Source organism: Oncorhynchus masou, chromosome 13 (assembly GCF_036934945.1).
Source record: "Oncorhynchus masou masou isolate Uvic2021 chromosome 13, UVic_Omas_1.1, whole genome shotgun sequence".
Classification (NCBI taxonomy): Eukaryota; Metazoa; Chordata; class Actinopteri; order Salmoniformes; family Salmonidae; genus Oncorhynchus; species Oncorhynchus masou.
Window position 1 is genome coordinate 47,721,926 of NC_088224.1, and position 24,614 is coordinate 47,746,539.

At 42.8% G+C, this 24,614-nt stretch overlaps 1 protein-coding gene across 3 annotated transcripts in view; it reads right to left on the reverse strand.

Moving 5' to 3' along the window:
• Positions 1-82: 82 nt before the first annotated feature.
• The window catches only part of col4a4 (collagen, type IV, alpha 4), a 150,963-nt gene continuing 126,431 nt past the window's right edge, over positions 83-24,614 (reverse strand). For all 3 annotated transcript variants that reach the window (XM_064984108.1, XM_064984109.1, XM_064984107.1), the window contains 7 exons: positions 17,813-17,968; positions 12,199-12,306; positions 11,778-11,915; positions 11,074-11,190; positions 8,759-8,947; positions 8,368-8,651; positions 83-3,017 (listed from right to left, as the gene is read on the reverse strand). In XM_064984108.1, the coding sequence (XP_064840180.1) occupies positions 2,757-3,017; positions 8,368-8,651; positions 8,759-8,947; positions 11,074-11,190; positions 11,778-11,915; positions 12,199-12,306; positions 17,813-17,968 (1,253 nt within the window). In that variant the 3' untranslated portion in view covers positions 83-2,756. The remainder of the gene's footprint in view (positions 3,018-8,367; positions 8,652-8,758; positions 8,948-11,073; positions 11,191-11,777; positions 11,916-12,198; positions 12,307-17,812; positions 17,969-24,614) is intronic.

Here is a 24,614-nt window from a genome sequence, read left to right on the forward strand (position 1 = left end):
ACTTGATCTAGTATGAAGCTTATAATACTCCAATAACCATTTACAATTGACATCAGGTCAGACAATCACACAGACATGACACTTGGAAATTAGATGCATTTATTTTTTACCTTTTAAACAGTCCACATAATGCTTTTAAGACTACTGGTTGCTTAGAGGAGTGTGTGTGTTAGTGAAAGGCTTATCCTATAAGGATCAAGTGTGCTGACAGAAATCGTACCAAATGTTTTAAGAAGAGGATTGTCTTCGGGGTGGCTCAGCCTCTGTGTTTGCGTGTGTCGGGGTCAGTGATGTTGAGTTACTATGTTTAACCTCTGATATGCCTCTAACGTTACGGGAGAAGCCACACATCGAGAAAGGGGAGGGGTTTGGAAAAGAACGATACCTCTCTTTCCAGAACCGAAGTGAGTCAGTCAGTCAACAACTCAGAGCCACTTCTGTCAGTGTTTTCCATCTACATATTTACACCCACAGCGCTCTCATTGGGACAGAGGGTCTCATTATGTTAATCACATGGAATGACTCAGGGGAAGCGGGTATATTCAGTAATGTAAAATGTTGCAGATAGAAATAGAATGGAGTTGAAACAACTCCCTATTCAATCTGGCAGACAATCACTTTTTTGTGACGTTACATCCTCCTGAGAGTGGCTTCCACTGCGAAGCTCTCTCTAGTCAAACAGTACAGAAAATGTGAATTCTCTCAGCCCTGTTTATATGGGGCCTTTAACAATAGTTATGTTCTGTTGCCCTATGACTTTGGTCATCTTTGGAGACATTACATTTAAAAGAAGACACTCGGGTGACCACAATATTCTCATTGACCTAAAAATTACCTTAGGGTCCAAATTTAACTAGACAGCAAGGGTATGTTTGCACTGAGAAATTGAGAATGTTGATGTATGTAATGATAAAAAACGATCCCAAGACATGTTACCCTTTTTCATCACCATAACGATCATGAGATAAAACAATCTCGCACTGCGAGAGTCTGATGGGGTTTTTGTTCCAGCCCAGCAGCATCACATCTGATTCAACTTGTCAATGTCTTGATTGAAGTCTTGATATGATTACTTGAATCAGGTGTGTTACTGCTTGACTGGAACATAAATCCCCACACGAGGCCTCGCAGGGTAAGACTGTCAATCTGCGAGCACTCCTTAACACAGTTATGCGACACCATGCTTCTCGGTTTTCCAACTTTTTTCCTCTTGTCCACCGCCTACAAATACTTCCTGACATTGTGGCCTGAGTCCTAACATTTGACAACATAATATTCTTATTTTGAGAAATACCATGCATTCACCATTTTTTCAAAAATAGCACCACAATGATTCCTACCTAAATAAATACTCTTGACATTTACAGTACAAATATAAAGCAATCCTGTTCTTTCGACAGTGCAAACATATTTACATACAACAAACAATAATGCCAAGACGTACAGGGAAACATTTAAAGACTGAAATTTGCAACAGTCTTACACTGTTATACACTCATTTGAAGTGTAATGACTACTGAGTTTGCATTTCTGCGTGTGTTAGCGAGGCTTAATTCCTTGTTAGTTTGGGTAGCGTGTTGAAGTCGAGACCAAAGGGGCTGAATGTTCAGACATGACGTAGTAGATCGGTGTAAGGCATCCTGCAGCGTGCAAGAAAAGACAAGCTTTTCAAAATGGTGAAGTAATTTTAACGATTTTAACGGTGCAATTACCTCGACAACCAATGTTTGGGTCTTAAGTTATTTTACAGTATTAATTTTAAAGACCAAAGTGAAAGGAAGCCCAATTAAATGACAAGGAGAGGACTGAAATGAACTGAAGGAACAGACACCTTGTTTCTCTAAACGTGTACAATCTAAACTAAAGCATTGTTCAACATGTTATACAGTTTACAGATAATGAAGTAGATACTATACTGCTTTTAGCACTATACAGTTCTAAACAACAGAAAATTAAATAAAACAATTAATTGGATAAAAAACTTGATCTGATTGAATCAAGGCCTAATCAAACATAATAAAACGGAACAGGGAGGGACGACATGGACATCTCCAATCAAAAATGCTTATTTTGGCATTCTACTTTAAAAAGTTCTTTGTTGCGTGACCTAATAAACACAACTGTGGCTTTGGTGGATGACAAGAAAACATCACAGGCTTTGGGAGAGTCTCAGCTTCCAAGAGTGTGAGGACCACTGTTGTACGTAAAAACATAGTAACAATTGAATTGTCTGTACGTATTGTGATTGCTGCAAAATTAATTGCCTAATTGAGGACATTCAAGTTTCCTGAATCTGAGTGTGGATGGGCCACATTGATGCTTGAAGCCACTCTGTTTGTTGTTGACTTGGGAGTCTCGAGCGAAGGATAATCTGACACGTAATATTAGGTACTCAAACCTGGAAACATAATACACATATTAAGAGCTTTCAGCCAAGTTACATTTCAGGAGGAAAAAAAAGTTACTAATCTAAAAAAAATATTCAAGGGATAGTTGATCAAGTACTGTATGTTCATTGGTATGAACTTGCATAAAACAAGTTAAGAGAGAGCATGTGTCAATGTAAATATTATTCAGACTTTCAGGTAAACAACCAGTGTAGTCACAGCCTCTGGTGACTAATGAGGTGTATCATTACTGCCTCTCAGGTAACCAATGAGTGTGCATGTTCAATGCACTCTGGGATGTGGTGGGTCAGAGATTTTGGGGCCGGTGCTTGTGGGATGTGGCCAGGCCCAGAAGGAGGGTGGGTGGGGTCACTCCTTCATACACACGTTGCACCGGCCCACGTTGAGGCGCTGTTGCCACTCCTCTTTGAGCGTGCCCTGTGAAGTAGAGGAGCTCAGCGGTCCATCTGCGCCCACCCGGGTCAACCAGAAGCTGTAGATGTTGGCGAAGTAGTGGCACGTACCCCGCGGGCCCTGGCATTCCACGAACGGCTGGGCACGGAAGTCCCTCAGGCAGCTTCCTGATGATGTCAGAGACTGGCCACCACCCTCATCGCCGGCCCCTGTGTGCTACAATACACAAACACGTTACAACTGTTATAACAAAACACACAGGCACACACATACATTACTCGTCAAAAGTTTGGAAACACCTACTTATTCCAGGTTTTTTTTTACTATTTCTACTTCGGAAAATAATAGTGAACATATCAAAACTATGAAATAACACATGAAATAATGTAGTAACCAAAAAAAATGTTAATCATATTTAGATTCTTCAAAGTAGCCACCCTTTGCCTTGATAACAGCTTTGGCATTCTCAACCAGCTTCATGAGGTAGTCACCTGGAATGCATTTCAATGAACAGGTGTGCCTTGTTAAAAGTTCATTTGTGGAATTTCTTTCCTTCTTAATATGTTTTAGCCAATCAGTTCTGTTGTGACAAGGTAAGGGGTGGTATACAGAAGCTAGCCCTATTTGGTAAAAGACCAAGTCAAATTTATTTGTCACATACACATGTTGAGCAGATGTTAATGCGAGTGTAGCGAAATGCTTTTGCTTCTAGTTCCGACAATGCAGTAATAACCAACGAGTAATCTAACTAACAATTCCAAAACTACAACCTTATACACACAAGTGTAAGGGATAAAGAATATGTACATAAAGATATATGAATGAGTGATGGTACAGAGCGGCATAGGCAAGATGCAGTAGATGGTATCAAGTACAGTATATACATATGAGTTGAGTAATGTTGGGAATGTAAACAAAGTGGCATAGTTTAAAGTGGCTAGTGATACATGTATTACATAAAGATGCAGTAGATGATAGAGTACAGTATATACGTATACATATGAGATTAATAATGTAGGGTACGTAAACATTACATTAAGTAGCATTTTTTAAAGTGGCTAGTCATATATTTCACAACCATTCCCCATTATTAAAGTGTCTGGAGTTGAGTCAGTGTGTTGGCAGCAGCCACTCAATATTAGTGGTGGCTGTTTAACAGTCTGATGGCCTTGAGATAGAAGCTGTTTTTCAGTCTCGGCCCCGCTTTGATGCACCTGTACTGACCTCGCCTTCTGGATGATAGCGGGGTGAACAGGCAGTGGCTCGGGTGGTTGTTGTCCTTGATGATCTTTATGGCCTTCCTGTGACGTCGGGTGGTGTAGGTGTCCTGGAGGGTAGGTAGTTTGTCCCCCGGTGATGCGTTGTGCAGACCTCACTACCCTCTGGAGAGCCTTATGGTTGTGGGCGGAGCAGTTGCCGTACCAGGCGGTGATACAGCCCGCCAGGATGCTCTCGATTGTGCATCTGTAGAAGTTTGTGAGTGCTTTTGGTGACAAGCTGAATTTCTTCAGCCTCCTGAGGTTGAAGAGGCGCTGCTGCGCCTTCTTCACGATGATGTCTGTGTGGGTGGACCAATTCAGTCTGTCTGTGATGTGTACGCCGAGGAACTTAAAACTTACTACCCTCTCCACTACTGTCCCATCGATGTGGATAGGGGGGTGTTCCCTCTGCTGTTTCCTGAAGTCCACAATCATCTCTTTAGTTTTGTTGACGTTGAGTGTGAGGTTATTTTCCTGACACCACACTCCGTGGGCCCTCACCTCCTCCCTGTAGGCCGTCTCGTCGTTGTTGGTAATCAAGCCTACCACTGTTGTGTCGTCCGCAAACTTGATGATTGAGTTGAAGGCGTGCGTGGCCACGCAGTCGTGGGTGAACAGGTACAGAAGAGGGCTCAGAACTCACCCTTGTGGGGCCCCAGTGTTGAGGATCAGCGGGGTGGAGATGTTGTTACCTACCCTCACCACCTGGGGGCGGCCCGTCAGGAAGTCCAGTACCCAGTTGCACAGGGCGGGGTCGAGACCCAGGGTCTCAAGCTTGATGACGAGTTTGGAGGGTACTATGGTGTTAAATGCTGAGCTGTCGTCGATGAACAGCATTCTCACATAGGTATTCCTCTTGTCCAGATGGGTTAGGGCAGTGTGCACTGTGGTTGAGATTGCATCGCCTGTGGACCTATTTGGGCGGTTACCAAATTGGAGTGGGTCTAGGGTGTCAGGTAGGGTGGAGGTGATATGGTCCTTGACTAGTCTCTCAAAGCACTTCATGAAGACGGAAGTGAGTGCTACGGGGCGGTAGTCGTTTAGCTCAGTTACCTTAGCTTTCTTGGGAACAGGAACAATGGTGGCCCTCTTGAAGCATGTGGGAACAGCAGACTGGGAGAAGGATTGATTGAATATGTCCGTAAACACACCAGCCAGCTGGTCTGCGCATGCTCTGAGGGCGCGGCTGGGGATGCCGTCTGGGCCTGCAGCCTTGCGAGGGTTAACACGTTTAAATGTTTTCCTCACGTCGGCTGCAGTGAAGGAGAGTCCGCATGTTTTGGTTGCGGGCCGTGTCAGTGGCACTGTATTGTCCTCAAAGCGGGCAAAAAAGTTATTTAGTCTGCCTGGGAGCAAGACATCCTGGTCCGTGACTGGGCTGGTTTTCTTTTTGTAATCCGTGATTGACTTTAGACCCTGCCACATACCTCGTGTCTGAGCCGTTGAATTGCGATTCTATTTTGTCTCTATACTGACGCTTAGCTTGTTTGATTGCCATGCGGAGGGAATAGCTACACTGTTTAGCTACACACCAAGTCCATATTATGGAAAAAAAACTGCTTAAATAAGCAAAGAGAAACGAAGGTCAGTCAATACGGAACATTCAAGAACTTTGAAAGTTTCTTCAAGTATAGTTGCAAAAACCAAGTGCTATGATGAAACTGGCTCTCATGAGGACCGCCACAGGAAAGGAAGACCCAGAGTATCCTCTGCAGCAGAGGTTCCAGTCTCAGAAATTGCAGCCCAAATAAATGTTCAAGTAACAGACACATCTCAACTAGAGGTCGACCGATTATGATTTTTTTAACACCGATAATTGGAGGACCAAAAAAAGCCGATAGATTAAAATCAGCAGATTTTTACAATTTATTTGTAATAATGACAATTACAACAATACTGAATGAACACTTATTTTAACTTAAATTAAGTTATATTAACTCAACAAAAATCTATTTAGCCTCAAATAATGAAACATGTTCAATTTGGTTTAAATAATGCAAAAACAAAAAGGTGTTGGAGAAGAAAGTAAAAGTGCAATATGTACCATGTTTAAGTTCCTTGCTCAGAACATGAGAACATATGAAAACTGGTGGTTCCTTTTAACATGAGACTTCAATATTCCAAGGTAAGAGGTTTTAGGTTGTAGTTAATATAGTATTTATAGGACTATTTCTCTCCATATGATTTGTATTCCATATACCTTTGACTATTGGATGTTCTTATAGGCACTTTAGTATTGCCAGTGTAACAGTATAGCTTGCTTCCCTCTCCTCGCTCCTACCTGTGCTCGAACCAGGAACACATCAACAACAGCCACCCTTGAAGCAGCGTTACCCATGCAGAGCAAGGGGAACAACTACTCCAAGTCTCAGAGCGAGTGACGTTTGAAAAGCTATTAGCGCGCACCCCGCTAACTAGCTAGCCATTTCACATCGGTTACACCAGCCTAATCTCGGGAGTTGATAGGCTTGAAGTCATAAACCGCACAATGCTTGAAGCACAACGAAGAGCAAAACGTACGATAGTGCTGTTTGAATGAATGCTTATGAGCCTGCTGCTGCCTACCATCGCTCAGTCAGACTGCTCTATCAAATCATAGACTTAATAACACACAGAAATACGAGCCTTTGGTCATTAATATGGTCGAATCCAGAAACAATAATTTTGAAAACAAAACATTTATTATTATCGCATATACCCCAACTCTGCGTGCAATGAACGCAAGAGAAGTAACACAATTTCACCTGGTTAATATTGCCTGCTAACCTGGATTTATTTTCGCTAAATATGCAGGTTTAAAAATATATACTTATGTGTATTGATTTTAAGAAAGGCATTGATGTTTATGGTTAGGTACACGTTGGAGCAACGAAAGTCATTTTTCCGCGAATGCGCACCGATTATATGCAACGCAGGACACGCTAGATAAACTACTAATATCATCAACCATGTGTAGTTAACTAGTGATTATGATTGATGGATTGATTGATTTTTATAAGATAAGTTTAATGCTAGCTAGCAACTTACCTTGGCTTCTTACTGCATTCGCGTAACAGGCAGTCTCCTCGTGGAGTGCAATGAGAGGCAGGTGGTTAGAGCGTTGGACTAGTTAACTGTAAGGTTGCAAGATTGAATCCACGAGCTGACAAGTAAAAAATCTGTCGTTCTGCCCCTGAACAAGGCAGTTAACCCACCGTTCCTAGGCTGTCATTGAAAATAAGAACATGTTCTTAACTGACTTGCCTAATTAACTAAAGGTGTAACAACAAAAATGTATTTAAAAAAATATATATCACACACACACACACACACACACATACATATATAAAAGAATCCGCCAAATCGGTGTCCAAAAATACCGATTTCCGATTGTTATGAAAACTTGAAATCGGCCCTAATTAAAATCGTCCATTCCGATTAATCGGTCGACCTCTAATCTCAACATCAACTGTTCAGAGGAGACTGCGTGAATCAGGCCTTCATAGTCAAATTGCTGCAAAGAAACCATGACTAAAGGACACCAAAAAGAAGAGACTTGCTTGGGCCAAGAAACAGGACAAACGGACATTAGACCGGTGGAAATCTGTCCTTTGGTCTGATGAGTCCAAATGTGACATTTTTGGTTCCAAACTCGGTGTCTTTGTGAGACGCAGAGTAAGTGAACGGATGATCTCCGCATGTGTGGTTCCCACTGTGAAGCATGGAGCAGGAAGTGTGATGGTGCAGGGGTGCTTTGCTGGTGACAGTGTCTGATTTATTTCGAATTTAAGGCACTTAACCAGCATGGCTATCACAGCATTCTGCAGCAATACGCCCTCCCATCTGGTTTGCACTTAGTGGGACTATCATTTGTTTTTCAACAGAACAATGATCCAACACACTTCCAGGCTGTGTAAGGGCTATTTGACCAAGAAGGAGTGATGGAATGCTGCACCAGATGACCTGGTCTCCACAATCACCCGACTTCAACCCAATTGAGAAGGTTTGGGATGAGTTGGACTGCACAATGAAGGAAAAGCAGCGAACAAGTGCTCAGCATACGTGGAAACTCCTTCAAGACTGTTGGAAAAGCATTCCAGGTGTAGCTGGTTAAAGGCAAAGAGTGGCTACTCTGAAGAATATATTCTGATTTGTTTAACACTTTTTTGGTTACTATATGATTCCATGTGTTATTTCATAGTTTTAATGTCTTCACTATTATTCTACAATGCAGAAAATAGTCAAAATAAAGAAAAACCCTTGAATGAGTAGGTGTGTCCAAACTTTTGACTGGTACTGTACACACAGACACACATAAAATCACTCACCATGAGGAAGGAGTATCCCACCCAAAGACTCCTCCAGTTGGGGGGACATAAGGGATTGCTGTTGTCCTGGCTGTGAACTGCCACAGCAGGGGAGGGGGCCTCACACACCACGCAGCGGCTGATGTGTTGTTGGATGTCCTGGTCTGCCACGGGCATCATGGGCACTGACGCTGTGGTGGACAACCAGTAGGACTTGTCATTGCGGCTGGCGTAGTGACACGTGCCCATGTTGCAAAAGGAGAACGGCATGGTGCTGAAGAGACGCATACATGACCCAGCCTGACCTAGTAGTAGGAAAAGACATGCTAGGTTACTGGTTACAATCATTCATTCAAACACACACACACACACACACACACACACACACAAACAGTATTGTAGACCAACGTACCAAGATCCTGTGTGTGGGCTTTCTCTTGGCCCTCCAGGTACAGCAAACTGTAGCCAGTCCACAGTTGTGTCATGTCTGCTGGACAGGAAGGGAGCATGTCTGATTGGCTGTGCATCACCAACAGGAAGCCAGAGTTAAAGGTGGTGGTGGGGCCTGGGCTGCCGGCATCTCCCAAAGGACCTGGGGCGCCTACGATGACAGACAGTCAGAGACAAAGAGAAACAATATATTTAGCTACTCTTGAAGGTAGCATAATAGTAAATACTTTAGAAAAATGTGATTCAATCGATCAATTAAATAAATGTACAAACAATGAAATAAAACAGCCGTAATCCACGTTAACCGACAAATGCATAGTTTATCATTGCTTTTGTTTAGATGGTATCAGAGGTGTAACTGCTGTCAAATCGGTGAGTAGAGCTTTTGTGGCCATGGTCCCACCCGCATTAAAAGTTCAGAACGAGAAAGTGTAGGCTATATACAAATAATTTCACTCAAATTGAAAATCAAACAAAATAATAAGGATTTACATCAGCAAAAACAAGGTGTAGATTACATTACACATTCCAGTGTTCGAATGGGATTTCTACTAATGCGACTTGGTGCATCCATTTAACATTTACATTTAAGTCATTTGGCAGACGCTCTTATCCAGAGCGACTTACAAATTGGCAATGACCACGATAGGTACTGTATAACTCAGAGAGAAGCTTATGGATTTTATAGTTGAATCAATCAGATCAGTGGCAACCCAAGTAGCTGAAAAAAAACACAGCTTCTCCTTGCTTTTGTTTAGGTGGTGCCGGAGGTGTAACTGCTGTCAAATCACGGGCATTGCCATTGTATGCAGTGGCATTAGTAGAAATCCAATTCAACGGGGCAGCAGTGGAGCGGGTCGAGAGCTTCAAGTTCCTTGGACCCATGGAAAAAAACGTATAAATATATATTTTTTAAACCTAAGCTAGTCTTGCCTGCTTCAAGAACAGCTAGCTAACTAACCAATAAAATACAGTGGGTGGTCTGCCCGGTTTTCACGTCCTGGTCAGGGCGTGAGTTGGGGTGGGCATTCTATGTTTTTGTTCTAGGTTTTGTACTTCTATGTTTGGCCTAGTATGGTTCCCAATCAGAGGCAGCTGTCGATCGTTATCTCTGATTGAGAACCATACTTAGTGGGAAAACAGGCTACCTATGTTTTGTGGGTAGTTGTTTTCTGTGTCTACCATACAGAACTGTTTCGTGTCGTTCACTCGCTTTGTTGTTTTTGGTCATTTAGTGTTCTCTTTATTTTAATAAACATCATGAACACTTACCACGCTGCACCTTGGTCCTCACCTTCTTCCACCAACAGCGATCGTTACACCGGTTCTAACTAGGGTATTTAGACAGTTTTCCTACGGGTAATGTATGCCCGAGGGCGACTTGGCTTGGTATCCCCTTTTCCCACCAACCAACAAACAAACAGCCATACACCACAGCAGTACAAACTCCCATGATAACGGACAATGTGAGATGTAGGCGCAAAAACAGAAGAGAGATAGCTCAAGAGACAACTGATTGGGTTTATTTTAAACCAAGGGAAAGGGGATGTGATTGGGTAAGGGAAAAAGAGCAGGTGTGTCTTCAGTTTGGCGACTGATGACTGTCACCTGTGACTAGGGCAGAAGGAGAGAAAACAAATACACACAGGATACCTATATCCGTAACAGTGACAATGACCACAAGAGCAGCTGCTCATCGATTTGACAGAGCTAACACAGTTACACCGCCTAAACAAAATTAAATGAAAAGCTATGTCGGCTAACGCGGGTTACCTGAGTGCTGCAGCGGTCTAAGGCACTGCATCTCAGTGCTTGAAGCGTCACTACAGACACCCTGGTTCGAATCCAGGCTAAATCACAACCGGCCGTAATTGGTACTCCCGTAGGGCAACGTTAAAAAAAAGAAAATGCAGATCTGATTGAATACTGGCCTTATATTTTGGGTTCTGATGGGGTACGACAGTTGAACTAAGCTCATGAGGGATTTACAAGTTATATTTGGGTATTTATCAGCGCTCTCCAACCCTGTTCCATGGACAACTACCATTCTGTAGGTTTTCACTCCAACCACAAAATCTAGTATAGATTAATCATTTTTAAAAATGGATGTACCAATTGCAGATTGCCACTAAGGTCAAAACAGGGTCTGAGTCTAAAATGACATGAAGATGATGTAATTTAGGACAGGGGGAGGGTTGATGTTTAGTTGGACACAGGTTCATGAGCAGTGTGGGTGTGTGAAGTGTCCATCCACACGCCATAGTTCATTTGACTCACCCTGTGGTCCCAATGCCCCCCTCTCCCCCTGTACCCCACTGTCCCCTGGGGCCCCGTCTGCTCCTGGGGGGCCCTCGGGCCCCGGGAATCCTGGTGAACCCAACTGGCCACTTCTCCCTGCAACAGCAGACATATACAGTTTCAAGTAGTGTCTTATCTTTAAGTTGTAATCACTGTATGAATGCTATATGTAAGCAATAAGGCTCGAGGGGGTGTGGTATATGGCTAATATACCACGGCTAAGGGCTGTTCTTACGCACGACCCAACGCAGAGTGCCTGGATACAGCCCTTAGCCGTGGTATATTGGCCATATACCACAAACCCCCGAGGTGCCTTATTGCTATTATAAACTGGTTACCAATGTAATTAGAGCAATAAAATACATGTTTTGTTATACCTGTGGTATACGGTCTGATATACCACGGCTGTCAGCCAATTAGCATTCAGGGGTCGAATTACTCAGTTTATAATATACAACAAATAACTAATCCTCTTATTGAAAATTCTACTTTCACAAAGACCTCAAGAGGTCTGTCTGAGAAACTACAACCACCCTCTCTGAATGATAGTTCTTGTATTTATAAATGCAATTTAGGAGAAAACAAAATAACAAACATTTTCATTGTAGGAGGACACAGAGCACTATACACAGGAAGATATCAAGAGATTTCAGGGGCTTCCGTTGACCCACATCAGGCCCTACCTTTCTGTCCCTGAAAACCGTTGGATCCCGGGCCGCCAGTGAAGCCAGGAAGGCCTGGTTGACCGGGTGCGCCTACGGGTCCAGGAGGAGGTGGGATTATCAATGGAGTGATCACATTCCCCTTTTCTCCTTTTGGACCTGTGGATGAAAGAACAAATGTCCAGAGAGACAGAGAGAGGAGGGTATGTGGGTTAAGCTGCTGTGTCAATAGAAATACATTTACAAGAAGGGAGAAAGCCTCCCAGATCAAGGCAATAGGAATGTCCTTACTAGTAATTATATTTGTACGACTGTTTCAATGACATCGTCCTTACTGATGCTGGATCTACTGCTTTATAATTATTTTCATTCTGCATCAATCTGTATCACTCATGATTAATGTTAATTATGCTGGTGATGGTCACTTTCATGAGGAGCTGACCTTCATCTCCTTGTAGTCCCTTGGTTCCTTTGGGTCCTGGGGGCCCACATGTTCCTGTGGAACCGGGGTGTCCTGGGACCCCCATCATCCCCGAAGCTCCTCTCTCACCTGGGCGACAACAGGAGGTTTGGGGTCAATTTGAATTGAGGTCAGACAATTCAGTAAGCAAAGTGAAATTCCAATTCAATGAATGCCATCCCTTTAAATAGTGTACCTTGAATTAGAATTTTCTCAGACTCATAATAGAGAGAGAATGGGTTCAGAATATTAGGGATCAATGTCAGAAAGCCATAAAAATATATGCATATTGTATATTTTTCAGCACCAATTGGTAGATTACCTACCTATTTCCCACTGAACACAACTCGTCATTTCAACGTGGAGAATTGGGTAATATTTGGTTGAGACGATAATCAATGAGGTTACAAACCTATATTCTTCCTCTCAAAAAGGCAGCCAATAGTTCCAATGTGTTATCACTATGCTTTCAACCATCGAAAAGCAACACCAAATTCCAATGGAAAAACAATGTCTGATTATAGGATTAGTTGTCACCCAAATGTCTATCACTGCACTTTTAACCATTTTAAAGCATAGAAAAGTTCAAATGGGAATACAAAGTCAGATATTTTGTTTAGCTATTTTATACAACAGATTCAGTGATAACCACTGTGCTTAATCTAATAGCAAAACCAAATGACCTAGATTGCAGTTGAGATTACATTAGAAGTTCATGGCGCAAGTGATCAATGCCGTTCGAGATTCTGCACAGATTATTACAGCAATTGTGAAGATGTCCACAGACCTGCAATGAACTATGCATGCTAACTTGAAAATGCACGCTTTATATGATTTCAGAAAGAGAAATTTAAAGTTACAGTAACCACAAAATGTGGCCATGGATATGTTACATTTGTTTGTAAGTTGTACAGCTGCACCATTGAGAGCACCTTGACTGGCTGCATCACTGCTTGTTATGGCAACTGCACAGCCCTCGCTCGCATTGGCGCTACAGAGGGTGGTGAGAGCAGCCCAGTACATTACTAGGGTTGAGCTCCCTGCCATCCAGGACCTTTATATCAGACGATGTGAGAGGAAGGCCTGGAAAATTGTTAAAGACTCCAGCCACCTAAGCCATAGACTGTTCACTTTGCTTCCACACAGCAAGCTGTTCCCGGAGCAACAAGTCTGACACCAACAGACTCCTCTGAACAGATTTTATCCCCAAGTCATAAGACTGATAAATAGCCAACAAAATGACTATATGCATTGACCCTTCTATTTGATTTTGGATTTTTGCACTGTTAGCTAAGATCTCGCAAACTCCACACATTCACACTCCAACACACACGCTCACTTAATTTGCTCAACCACACACAAACTCAAATACAATCATCATATACGCTGCTGCTACTCAGTTTAGCATATATCCTGATGACTAGTCACGTTACCCCTATACATATCTAACCTTACCACGCCAGTATCCCTGCACATTGTAAATATAGTTGGCACTGACTTTATATATAGCTTCCTTTTTTTTATTTCACCTTTATTTAACCAGGTAGGCTAGTTGAGAACAAGTTCTCATTTACAATTGCGACCTGGCCAAGATAAAGCAAAGCAGTTCGACACATACAACAGAGTTACACATGGAGTTAACTTGGCTTTCAAAGTCAATAATACAGTAGAAAAATAAGTCTATATACAATGTGAGCAAATGAGGTGAGATAAGGGAGGTAAAGGCAAAAAAAGGCCATGGTGGCAAAGTAAATACAATATAGCAAGTAAAACACTGGAATGGTAGATTTGCAGTGGAAGAAAGTGCAAAGTAGAGATAGAAATACTGGGGTGCAAAGGAGCAAAATAAATAAATACAGTAGGGGGAGAGGTAGTTGTTTGGGTTAAATTATAGATGGGCTATGTACAGGTGCAGTAACCTGTGAGCTGCTCTGACAGCTGGTGCTTAAAGCTAGTGAGGGATGTAAGTGTTTCCAGAGATTTTTGTAGTTCATTCCAGTCATTGGCAGCAGAGAACTGGAAGGAGAGGCGGCCAAAGGAAGAATTGGTTTTGGGGGTGACCAGAGAGATATACACCTGCTGGAGCGCGTGCTACAGGTGGGTGCTGCTATGGTGACCAGCGAGCTGAGATACGAGGGAACTTTACCTAGCAGAGTCTTGTAGATGACCTGGAGCCAGTGGGTTTGGCGACGAGTATGAAGCGAGGGCCTGGTAACAAGAGTATACAGGTCACAGTGATGGGTAGTATATGGGGCTTTGGTGACAAAACGGATGGCATTGTGATAGACTGCATCCAATTTATTGAGTAGGGTATTGGAGGCTATTTTGTAAATTACATCGCCGAAGTCGAGGATCGGTAGGATGGTCAAGGGTATGTTTGGCAGCATGAGTGAAGGATGCTTTGATGCGAAATAGGAAGCCAATTCTAGATTTAACTTTGCATTGGAGATGTTTGATATGAGTCTGGAAGGAGAGTTTACAGTCTAACCAGACACCTAGATATTTGTAGTTGTCCACATATTCTAAGTCAGAACCGTCCTGAGTAGTGATGTTGGACGGGCGGGCAGGTGCAGGCAGCAATCGGTTGAAGAGCATAATTTTATTTTGACTTGTATTTAAGAGGAATTGGAGGCCACGGAAGGAGAGTTGTATGGCATTGAAGCTTGTCTGGAGGGTTGTTAACATAGTGTCCATAGAAGGTCCAGAAGTATACAGAATGGTGTCGTCTGCGTAGAGGTGGCTCAGAGAATCAAGAGCAGCAAGAGCGACATCATTGATGTATACAGAGAAGAGAGTCGGTCCAAGAATTGAAACTGTGGCACACCCATCGAGACTGCCAGAGACCCGGACAACAGGCCCTCCGATTTGACACACTGAACTCTGTCTGAGAAGTAGTTGGTGAACCAGGCGAGGCAGTCATTTGAAAAACCAAGGCTGTTGAGTCTGCCGTTAAGAAAGTGGTGATTGACAGAGTCGAAAGCCTTGGCCAGGTCGATGAATACAGCTGCACAGTATTGTCTCTTATCGATGGCGGTTATGATATCGTTTAGAACCTTGAGTGTGGCTGAGGTGCACACGTGACCAGCTCGGAAACCAAATTGCATAGCGGAGAAGGTACGGTGGGATTCAAAATGGTCGGTGATCTGTTTGTTAACTTGGCTTTCAAAGACCTTAGGAAGACAGGGTAGGATAGATATAGGTCTGTAGCAGTTTGGGTCTAGAGTGTCTCCCCCTTTGAAGAGGGGGATGACCGCGGCAGCTTTCCAAACTTCGGGGATCTCAGACGATATGAAAGAGAGGTTGAACAGGCTAGTAATAGGGGTTGCAACAATTGCGGTGGATAATTTTAGAATGAGCGGGTCCAGATTGTCTAGCCCGGCTGATTTGTAGGGGTCCAGATTATGCCGCTCTTTCAGAACATCGGCTATCTGAATTTGGGTGAAGGAGAAATAGGGAAAGCTTGGGCAAGTTGCTGAGGGGGGTGCAGGGCTGTTGACTGGGGTAGGTGTAGCCAGGTGGAAAGCATGGCCAGCCGTTGAAAAATGCTTATTGAAATTCTCAATTATCGTGGATTTATTGGTGTTTCCTAGCTAGTGTTTCCTAGCCTCAGTGCAGTGGGCAGCTGGGAGGAGGTGCTCTTATTCACCATGGACTTTACAGAGTCCCAGAACTTTTTGTAGTTTGTGCTAGAGGATGCAAATTTCTGTTTGAAAAAGCTAGCCTTTGCTTTCCTAACTGTCTGTGTATATTGGTTCCTAACTTCCCTGAAAAGTTGCATATCGCGAGGGCTATTCAATGCTTAACACAGTACGCCACAGGATGTTTTTGTGCTGTTCTGGAGTGAACCAAGGGCTATATCTGTTTTAAAAATTTGAATGGCGCATACTTTTTTAAGATGGTAAGGAAAGCACTTTTAAAGAATAACCAGGCATCCTCTGACGGAATGAGGTCAATATCCTCCCAGGATACCCGGGCAAGGTCGATTAGAAAGGCCTGCTTGCTGAAGTGTTTTAGGGAGCGTTTGACAGCGATGAGGGCAGACCTAATATGGCCGCAGGCAATGAGGCAGTGATCGCTGAGATCCTGGTTGAAGACAGCAGAGGTGTATTTGGAGGGCAGGTTGGTCAGGATGATATCTATGAGGATGCCCGTGTTTATGGATTTGGGGTTGTACCTAGTAGGTTCATTGGTAATATGTGTGAGATTGAGGTCATCTAGTTTAGATTGTAGGACGGCCGGGGTGTTAAGCATGTCCCAGTTTAAGTCACCTAACAGTACGACCTATGACGATAGTACGACCTCACATATGGTGTCCAGGGCGCAGCTGGGGGCAGAAGGTGGTCTGTAGCAAGCGGACTTGTTTCTGGAAAGGTGGATTTTTAAAAGTAGAAGCTCAAATTGTTTGTGCACAGAACTGAATAGTATGACAGAACTCTGGAGGCTAACTCCGCCCCCTTTTGCAGTTCTATCTTGTCAGAAAATGTTACAGTTAGGGATGGAAATGTCAGGGTTTTTTGTGGTCTTCCTAAGACAGGAATCAGACATGGCTAGGACATCCGGTTAGGCAGAGTGTGCTAAAGAAGTGAATAAAACAAATTTAGGGAGGAGGCTTCTAATGTTAACATGCATGAAACCAAAACTTCTACAGTTACAGAAGTCAACAAATGAGAGTGCCTGGGGAATGGGAGTGGAGCTAAACACTGCAGGGCCTGGATTAACCTCTACATTACCACATTACCAGAGGAACAGAGGAGTAGGATAAGGGTACGGCTAAAGGCTATAAGAACTGGTTGTCTAGTGCGTTCGGAACAGAGAGTAAAAGGAGCAGGTTTCTGGACTCTGGAGCAGTGGAAACGCGTTCCCTGGAGTGATGAATCACGGTTCACCATCTGGCAGTCCGACGGACTAATCTGGGTTTGGCAGATGCCTGGAGAACGCTACCTGGTTTGTCGAGATCGGTAGGGAAGAACTTGACTGGCCCGCACAGAGCCCTGACATCAACCCCATCGAACACCTTTGAGATAAATTGGAACGCCTACTGTGAGCAGGCCTAATCGCCCAACATCAGTGCCGACCTCATTAATGCTCTTGTGGCTGAATGGATGCAACTACCTGCAGCAATGTTCCAACATCTAGTGGGAAGCCTTCCCAGAAGAGTGGAGGCTGTGATAGCAGCAAAGGGGGGGACCAACTCCATATTAATCCCCATGATTTTGGAATTAGATGTGTGACAAGCAGGTGTCCACATACGCACGTATTGTACATTTCTGTGATCTCCACCCCAAACATGTACCTGGTCGGCACTGGCACATGCTTAAGTGGATCTTCCACTTAGATCAATGCGTTACAAACAATGAAAGCATTGGAGTATCTGAGAGGGCGGACTCTACGTTACTTTACTATGTTACCAAGGGTAGCATCTGGCTGTATGAGGAGTCCTTTATTATACAGTCCAGGCCATGTTTGTAAGAGCACACAACAAAAAGTTACTAAACGTTTCGCAACAGCAAATGAGCGTCCAGCTAGTCCCTCCCAGTTTCAATACACTTTCCTCCATTTAGTGCCTTATGAACACAACCCAGGTCTGTCCTGTTACCTTTAGGCCCAGGTAACCCTGCAATGCCAGGCAGCCCGGGGGGGCCTGAAGTCCCCTTGTCCCCTTTGAGCCCTGGTAAGCCGGGCACACCGTTGTCCCCCTCTTCACTGGTCATGGGCAGAGCAGGGCCGGAGCAGCCAATGTCACCTGGTGAACCTGAAACATCACCACACACACACAACCAAATGTTTAGTTTGTTCACAAGTGTCATTGTGAGAAGAACATTGTTTTTTATTAGTATTTTATGTTGCTGCAATTTTTTTTGTTATAAACACAGTCACAATTAACACTTTAGTCTGCTTCCTACTACTTAGAGATAGGCATGATCTATTTCTGTAGAAAAAGGCCACTATAAATCTTAGTTTCTTAACCAGCTCATCTTTATGGTTTTTTTAAGTGTAAAATCCACATCAATCCTGATGCTTAACTATTTATATGCGGGAACATGTTCGATTGGAGAACCATCTAATGAGTGAATATTCTTACCAACATGTATTTTGTTTTGCCCGTATCAAGCACAAGTTTTAAATCAGCAAGGGATCACGGTCTTTCATCTATCCAAAAGGAGGGTATAGTCCGGACACAAATCTGGTTGCTAATTATATTTCCATTGTTGCCATTCAAACAACGGTTGGTTGCAATGCAGGCTGGCAAACGTTCTTCTCCCTTGCTAGCTAGCCAACTACACAGATATACAATGCGTGTCTTTCTTTTTCCCAATGCAGTTAAGCCAAAACCACGGCTCGTTATTCAGAAGGGTGTTCTTACAACCCTTTGAGTGCTCTCCAAGTCTCCAAGATCGGAAGTGAATATCACAAAGCACGAAATTACAGATCACTGATCATTAGCGTTTGCCCTTGTATTTCAACATTGAAAAATATAATAACAATGTTGTGGACCAAGCTAGCCATTAACGTCCCTTAACGCTCAAAGACAGATTCAATGGCTGTAGCATAGCGTATTAGACTGAATGATTACCTAATATATATTCGAGAAAGGATGAATGATAAGCATATGATTTTACCTGATAATAGACTACTAATGATAATGTAACAACTTAAACTACCAAGCTGGTAACGTTAAGTAGCCTAGGTTAACTAAGCTGACCCTCAATTGAGGGAATTCAGAGTTATGAGACATTTTTACAACTCTGAAAATAAATACATGGGCAAATGTTCCCAACCATGATAATAATAGGCCTGCATTACGGTTGGCAGCTAATTGTTAAATTACACTTTCCATCCTTACATTGGAAGGTCACTGTCTCTGCACTGATCACTTATGAGTGAGACAAAGCTAGCTAGCCAATGGGAGCGTTGTAGAACACCCCTCTGAATAACGGTGCGTGGTTTTGGCTTAACTGCGTTTAGAAAAAGAAAAACGTATACAATACCAGTACGTCAAACTCTGCAGCTGGACTGACAGCAAACGTACTGCATGTCTGTTTTAACCGTTTTCAATTTACATTTATTTGGATATATCGATAATTATGTTATGATATTGATGCATGATTTCGCCTGGCTCAGTTGCTGTCTCGTCAGGACAAGGTTTACTCTCTATGGTACAGGGGAGATAACATTTCTAAAATTGCAACATTGTTGCCAAGTTTGCAGTGGTTGACAGCAAGGTTCATATAAACACCCACTGTTGTAAACCAAATATTAATCCCAAATCACACCGCAGTTAAAAATGTATTTTATTTTTCGCACGTGAACCAGCGTGCTCACCCTGGAAATAGAATGCAGTGTAGCAATATGCATGAATCCAACAACATTCTATATACAGTTGTCGGAAGTCAGAAGTTTACATACACCTTAGCCAAATGCATTAAAACTCAGTTTATCGCAATTCCTGACATTTAATCCTTGTAAAAAATCCCTGTTTTAGGTCAGTTAGGATCACCACTTTCCTTTAAGAATGTGAAATGTCAGAATAATAGTAGAGAGAATGATTTATTTCAGATTTGATTTATTTCATCATATTCCCAGTGGGTCATAAATGTATTTACATTCAACTAGTATTTGGTAGCATTGCCTTTAAATTATTAAACTTGGGTCAAACGTTTAGGGTAGCCTTCCAAAAGCTTCCCACAATAAGTTCCCCCTGACAGAGCTGGTGTAACTGAGTCAGGTTTGTAGGCCTCCTTGCTCACGCACACTTTTACAGTTCAGCTCACAGATTTTCTATAGGATTGAGGTCAGGGCATTGTGATGGCCACTTCAATACCTCGACTTTGTTGTCCTTAAGCCATTTTGTCACAACTTTGGAAGTATGCTTGGGGTCATTGTCCATTTGGAAGACCCATTTGCGAACAAGCTTTAAACTTCCTGACTGATGTCTTGAGATGTTGCTTCAATATATCCACATAATTTTACTCCCTCATAATGCCATCTATTTTGTGAAGTGCAGCAGTCCCTCCTGCAGCGAAGCACCCCCACGACATAATGCTGCCACCCCCTGTACTTCACGTTTGGGATGGTATTCTTCAGCTTGCAAGCCTCCCCCTTCTTCTTCCAAACATAACGATAGTCATTATGGCCAAAGAGTTCTATTTTTGTTTCATCAGACCAGTGGACATTTCTAAAAAACGTACGATATTTGTCCCCATGTGCAGTTGCAAACCATAGTCTGGCTTTTTTTATGGCGGTTTTGGAGCAGTGGCTTCTTCCTTGCTGAGCGGCTTTCCAGGTTATGTTGATTTAGGACTCGCTTTACTGTGGATATTGATACTTTTGTAGCTTTTGAAGCTTCTAAAGCCATGATTTACTTTTCTGGAATTTTCCAACCTGTTTAAAAGCACAGTCACTTAGTGTATGTAAACTTCTGACCCACTGGAATTGTGATACAGTGAATTATAAGTCAACTAATCTGTCTGTAAACAATTGTTGGAAAAATTACTTGGTGTTATGCAAAGTAGATGTCCTAACCGACTTGCCAAACTATACTTTGTTAACAAGAAAATTGTTGAGTGGTTGAAAAACTAGTTTTAATGATTCCAACCTAAGTGTATGTAAACTTCCAACATGTGCATGCTTAGTCAATGCCGGTTAAAATGAATCAAATCTGTTCTAGAGATTGAGTGGGTCATTTGTATTAGACATTTTTTATGATCTTCCCTACTTTATAGGTAGGCTAGAATTGTAGTTAACAAACGTATTGGTCTGTAGGCTAGAATTGAATTGACAAGTATAACTCCTCTAGCTCCACAATGAGATAGGGTGCAGGCCAGGCAGCAGGCCAGGCAGCAGGCTGTTAGCGAGCCTGCCAGCTTAGTTGAGTCTGCCACTAGCACAGTCAGTGTAGTCAATCAGCTACACCCATTGAGACCGTGTCTGTGCCTCAATCTAGGTTGGGCAAAACTAAACATGGCGGTGTTTACCTTAGCACTGGAATAAAGACCTCCTCCATTCCTGTCATTATTGAAAGAGATTGTGATATCTCACATCTCAAAACAGCGCTACTTAAATGTTTAGATCCCTCACTTATAGTCAATGAACTGATGGTGACTGATCATAATCTTTACTTAACTAGGCAAGTCAGTAAAGAACAAATTCTTATTTACAACGACAGCCTACCCCGGACGACGCTGGGCCAATTGCACGCCGCCCTATGGCGGAAGTGATTGGCCTGACTGAAGCATGGCTTAAGCTTGATGAATTTACTTGATGAATTTCCTCATGGTTACACTAGTGACCATATCCCCCCGTGCATCCTGCAAAAGCAGAGGTGTTGCTAACATTTACGAAATGTACGCAAATTTCTATTTACCCTCCCCCCAAAAATATACTGAGTTTTTGAGCTTCTAGTCATGAAATCTATTCAGCCTACTCAATCACTTTTTATAGCTGCAGTTCACAGGCCTCCTGGGCCGTGCACGACATTCCTCACTGAATTCCTATCAGACCTTGTAGTCGTGGTAGATAATATTGACATTTTTGGTGACTAACATTCACATGGAAAAGTCCACAGACCCACTCCAAAAGGCTTTCGGAGCCATCATCGACTCAGCGGGTTTTGTCCAACATGTCTCTGGACCTACTCACTGCCAGTCACACTCTGGACCTAGTTTTGTCCCGTGGAATACATTTATTTTTTCCCTCATAATCCTGGACTATCGGACGACCATTTTATTACATTTGCAATCGCAACAAATAATCTGCTAAAATCCTAACCAAGTATCATCAAAAGCCGTGCTATAAATGCTAGGTCATCCCACAGATTCCTAGATGCCCTTCCAGACTCCATCCACCTACCCAAAGACATCAGAGTACAAAAATCGGTTAACCACCTAAATGAGGAACTAAAATGTAGCCTTGCGTAATACCCTAGATGCAGTTGCACCCCTAAAAACAAAAGAAACTAGCCCCCTGGAATACAGAAAATACCCGAGCCCTGAAGCAAGCTTCCAGAAAATTGGAAAGGAAATGGCGCTCCACCAAACTGGAAGTCTTCCGACGAGCTTGGAAAGAGAGTACCGTAAAAAAAATGGCAGAGCCCCCACTGCTGCTCGATCATCCTATTTTTCCAACTGAGAATAAATAAAATCCCAAATGTATTTTTGATACTGTCGCAAAGCTAACTAAAAAGCAGCATTCCCCAAGAGAGGATGGCTTTCACTTCAGCAGTGATAAATTCATGAACTTCTTCGGCGAAAAGATCATGATTATTAGAAAGCAAATTACGGACTCCTCTTTCTACAAAGCTCAGTTGTCCTAAGTATGCACAACACTGACAGGACCAAGGGAGACACTCAAGTTTTTTAATCCTATATCTCAAAACATTTATGAAAATAGTAATGGTCTCTAAACCTTCAAGATGCATACTGGACTCTATTCCAATTCAACTATTGAAAGAGCTGTCTTCCTATCCACCGGATTAAAACGCACTAAAAGTGGCAGTAATAAAGCCTCTTGAAAAAGCCAAACCTTGAACAAGAAAATATTTTAAAAACTTTGGCTTATATCGAATCTCCCATTCCTCTCAATTTGTTTTGAAAAATTGGTTGCGCAGTCTGGTTTGAAACCCCATCATCACTGAGACTGCACTCATGAAGGTGGTAAATTACTTTTTAATGGTGTCAGACCAAGGCTCTGCATCTGTCCACCTGCTCCTAGACCTTTGTGCTGATTTTGAGACCATCGATCACCACATTCTTTTGGAGAGATTGGAAACCCAAATTGGTCTACACGGACAAGTTCTGGCCTGGTTTAGATCTTATCTGTCGGAAAGATATCGGTTTGTCTCTGTGAATGGTTTGTCCTCTGACAAATCAACTGTAAATTTCGGTGTTCCTCAAGGTTCCATTTTATGACCACTATTGTTTTCACTGTATATTTTACCTCTTGGTGATGTCATTTGGAAACATAATGTTAACATTCACTGCTCTGCTGGTGATACACAGCTGTACATTTCGATGAAACATGGTGAAGCACCAAAATTGCCCTCCCTGGAAGCCTGTGTTTCTGACATAAGGAAGTGGATGGCTGCACACTTTTAACTTTTAAACTCGTACAAAACAGAGATGCTAGTTCTAGGTCCCGAGAAACAAAGATCTCCTGTTGGATCTGGCAATTAATCTTGTTACGCTCATCGATGGAAGGATCGGACCAAGGTACAGCGTGGTAGGCGTACATCTATTCAATGAACACCGAAAAAACAAACGAAACGTAAAGTTTAGTAGGGCTAAACAGCACAGTACCAAAACAAGATCCCACAAACTACAGGTGGGAAAAAGCTGCCCAAGTATGATCCCCAATCAGAGACAACGATAGACAGCTGCCTCTGATTGGGACCCATACCCAGGCCAACAAAGAAATAGAAAACATAGATTTCCCACCCTAGTCACACCCTGACCTAACCACATAGATAATTAAAATGATCTCTAAAGTCAGGGCGTGACAAATCTTGATGGTTGTACAGTCGTCACAAATAAATCTGAAGGACATCGGCGTTACTCTGGACCCCGATCTCTCTTTTGACGAACATATAAAGGACCATTTCAAGGACAGCTTTTTTCCATCTACGTAACATTGCAAAAATCTGAAACTTTCTGTCCAAAAATGTCAAAAGTGAATTCATGCCTTTCTCACTTCTAGATTAAACTACTGTAATGCTCTACTTTCTGGCTACCAGGATAAAGCACTAAATAAACTTCAGTTAGTGCTAATCATGGCTGCTAGAATTTTGACTAGAATCCAGAAATTTGATCCTATTACTCCAGTGCTAGCTTCTACACTGGCTTCCTCTTAAGGCGAGGGCTGATTTCAAGGTTTTACTGTTAACCTACAAAGTATTACATGACCTGCTCCTACCCATTTCTCTGATTTGGTCCCGCCGTACATACCTACACGTACGCTACAGTCACAAGGCGCAGGCCTCCTTATTGTCCCTAGAATTTCTAAGCAAACAGCTGGAGGCAGGGCTTTCTCCTATATTTTTATTTAACTAGGCATGTCATTTAAGAACAAATTATTATTTACAATGACGGTCTACAACATAAAAACCCGGATGACGCTGGGCCAATTGTGCACCACCCTATGGGACTCCCAATCACGGCCAGTTGTAATACAGCCTGGAATCGAACCAGGGTATCTGTCGTGAAGCCTCAAGCATTGGGTCCGCTGCGCCACTCGGGAGCTTATATAGCTCAATTTTTATGGAGTGGTCTGCCTATCCATGTGAGAGACGCAGACTCGATCTCGACCTTTAAGTCTTTATTAAAGACTCATCTCTTCAGTAGGTCCTAACTAAAATTTACTCCTGAGGTGCTGACCTGTTGCACCCTCTACAACCACTGCAATTA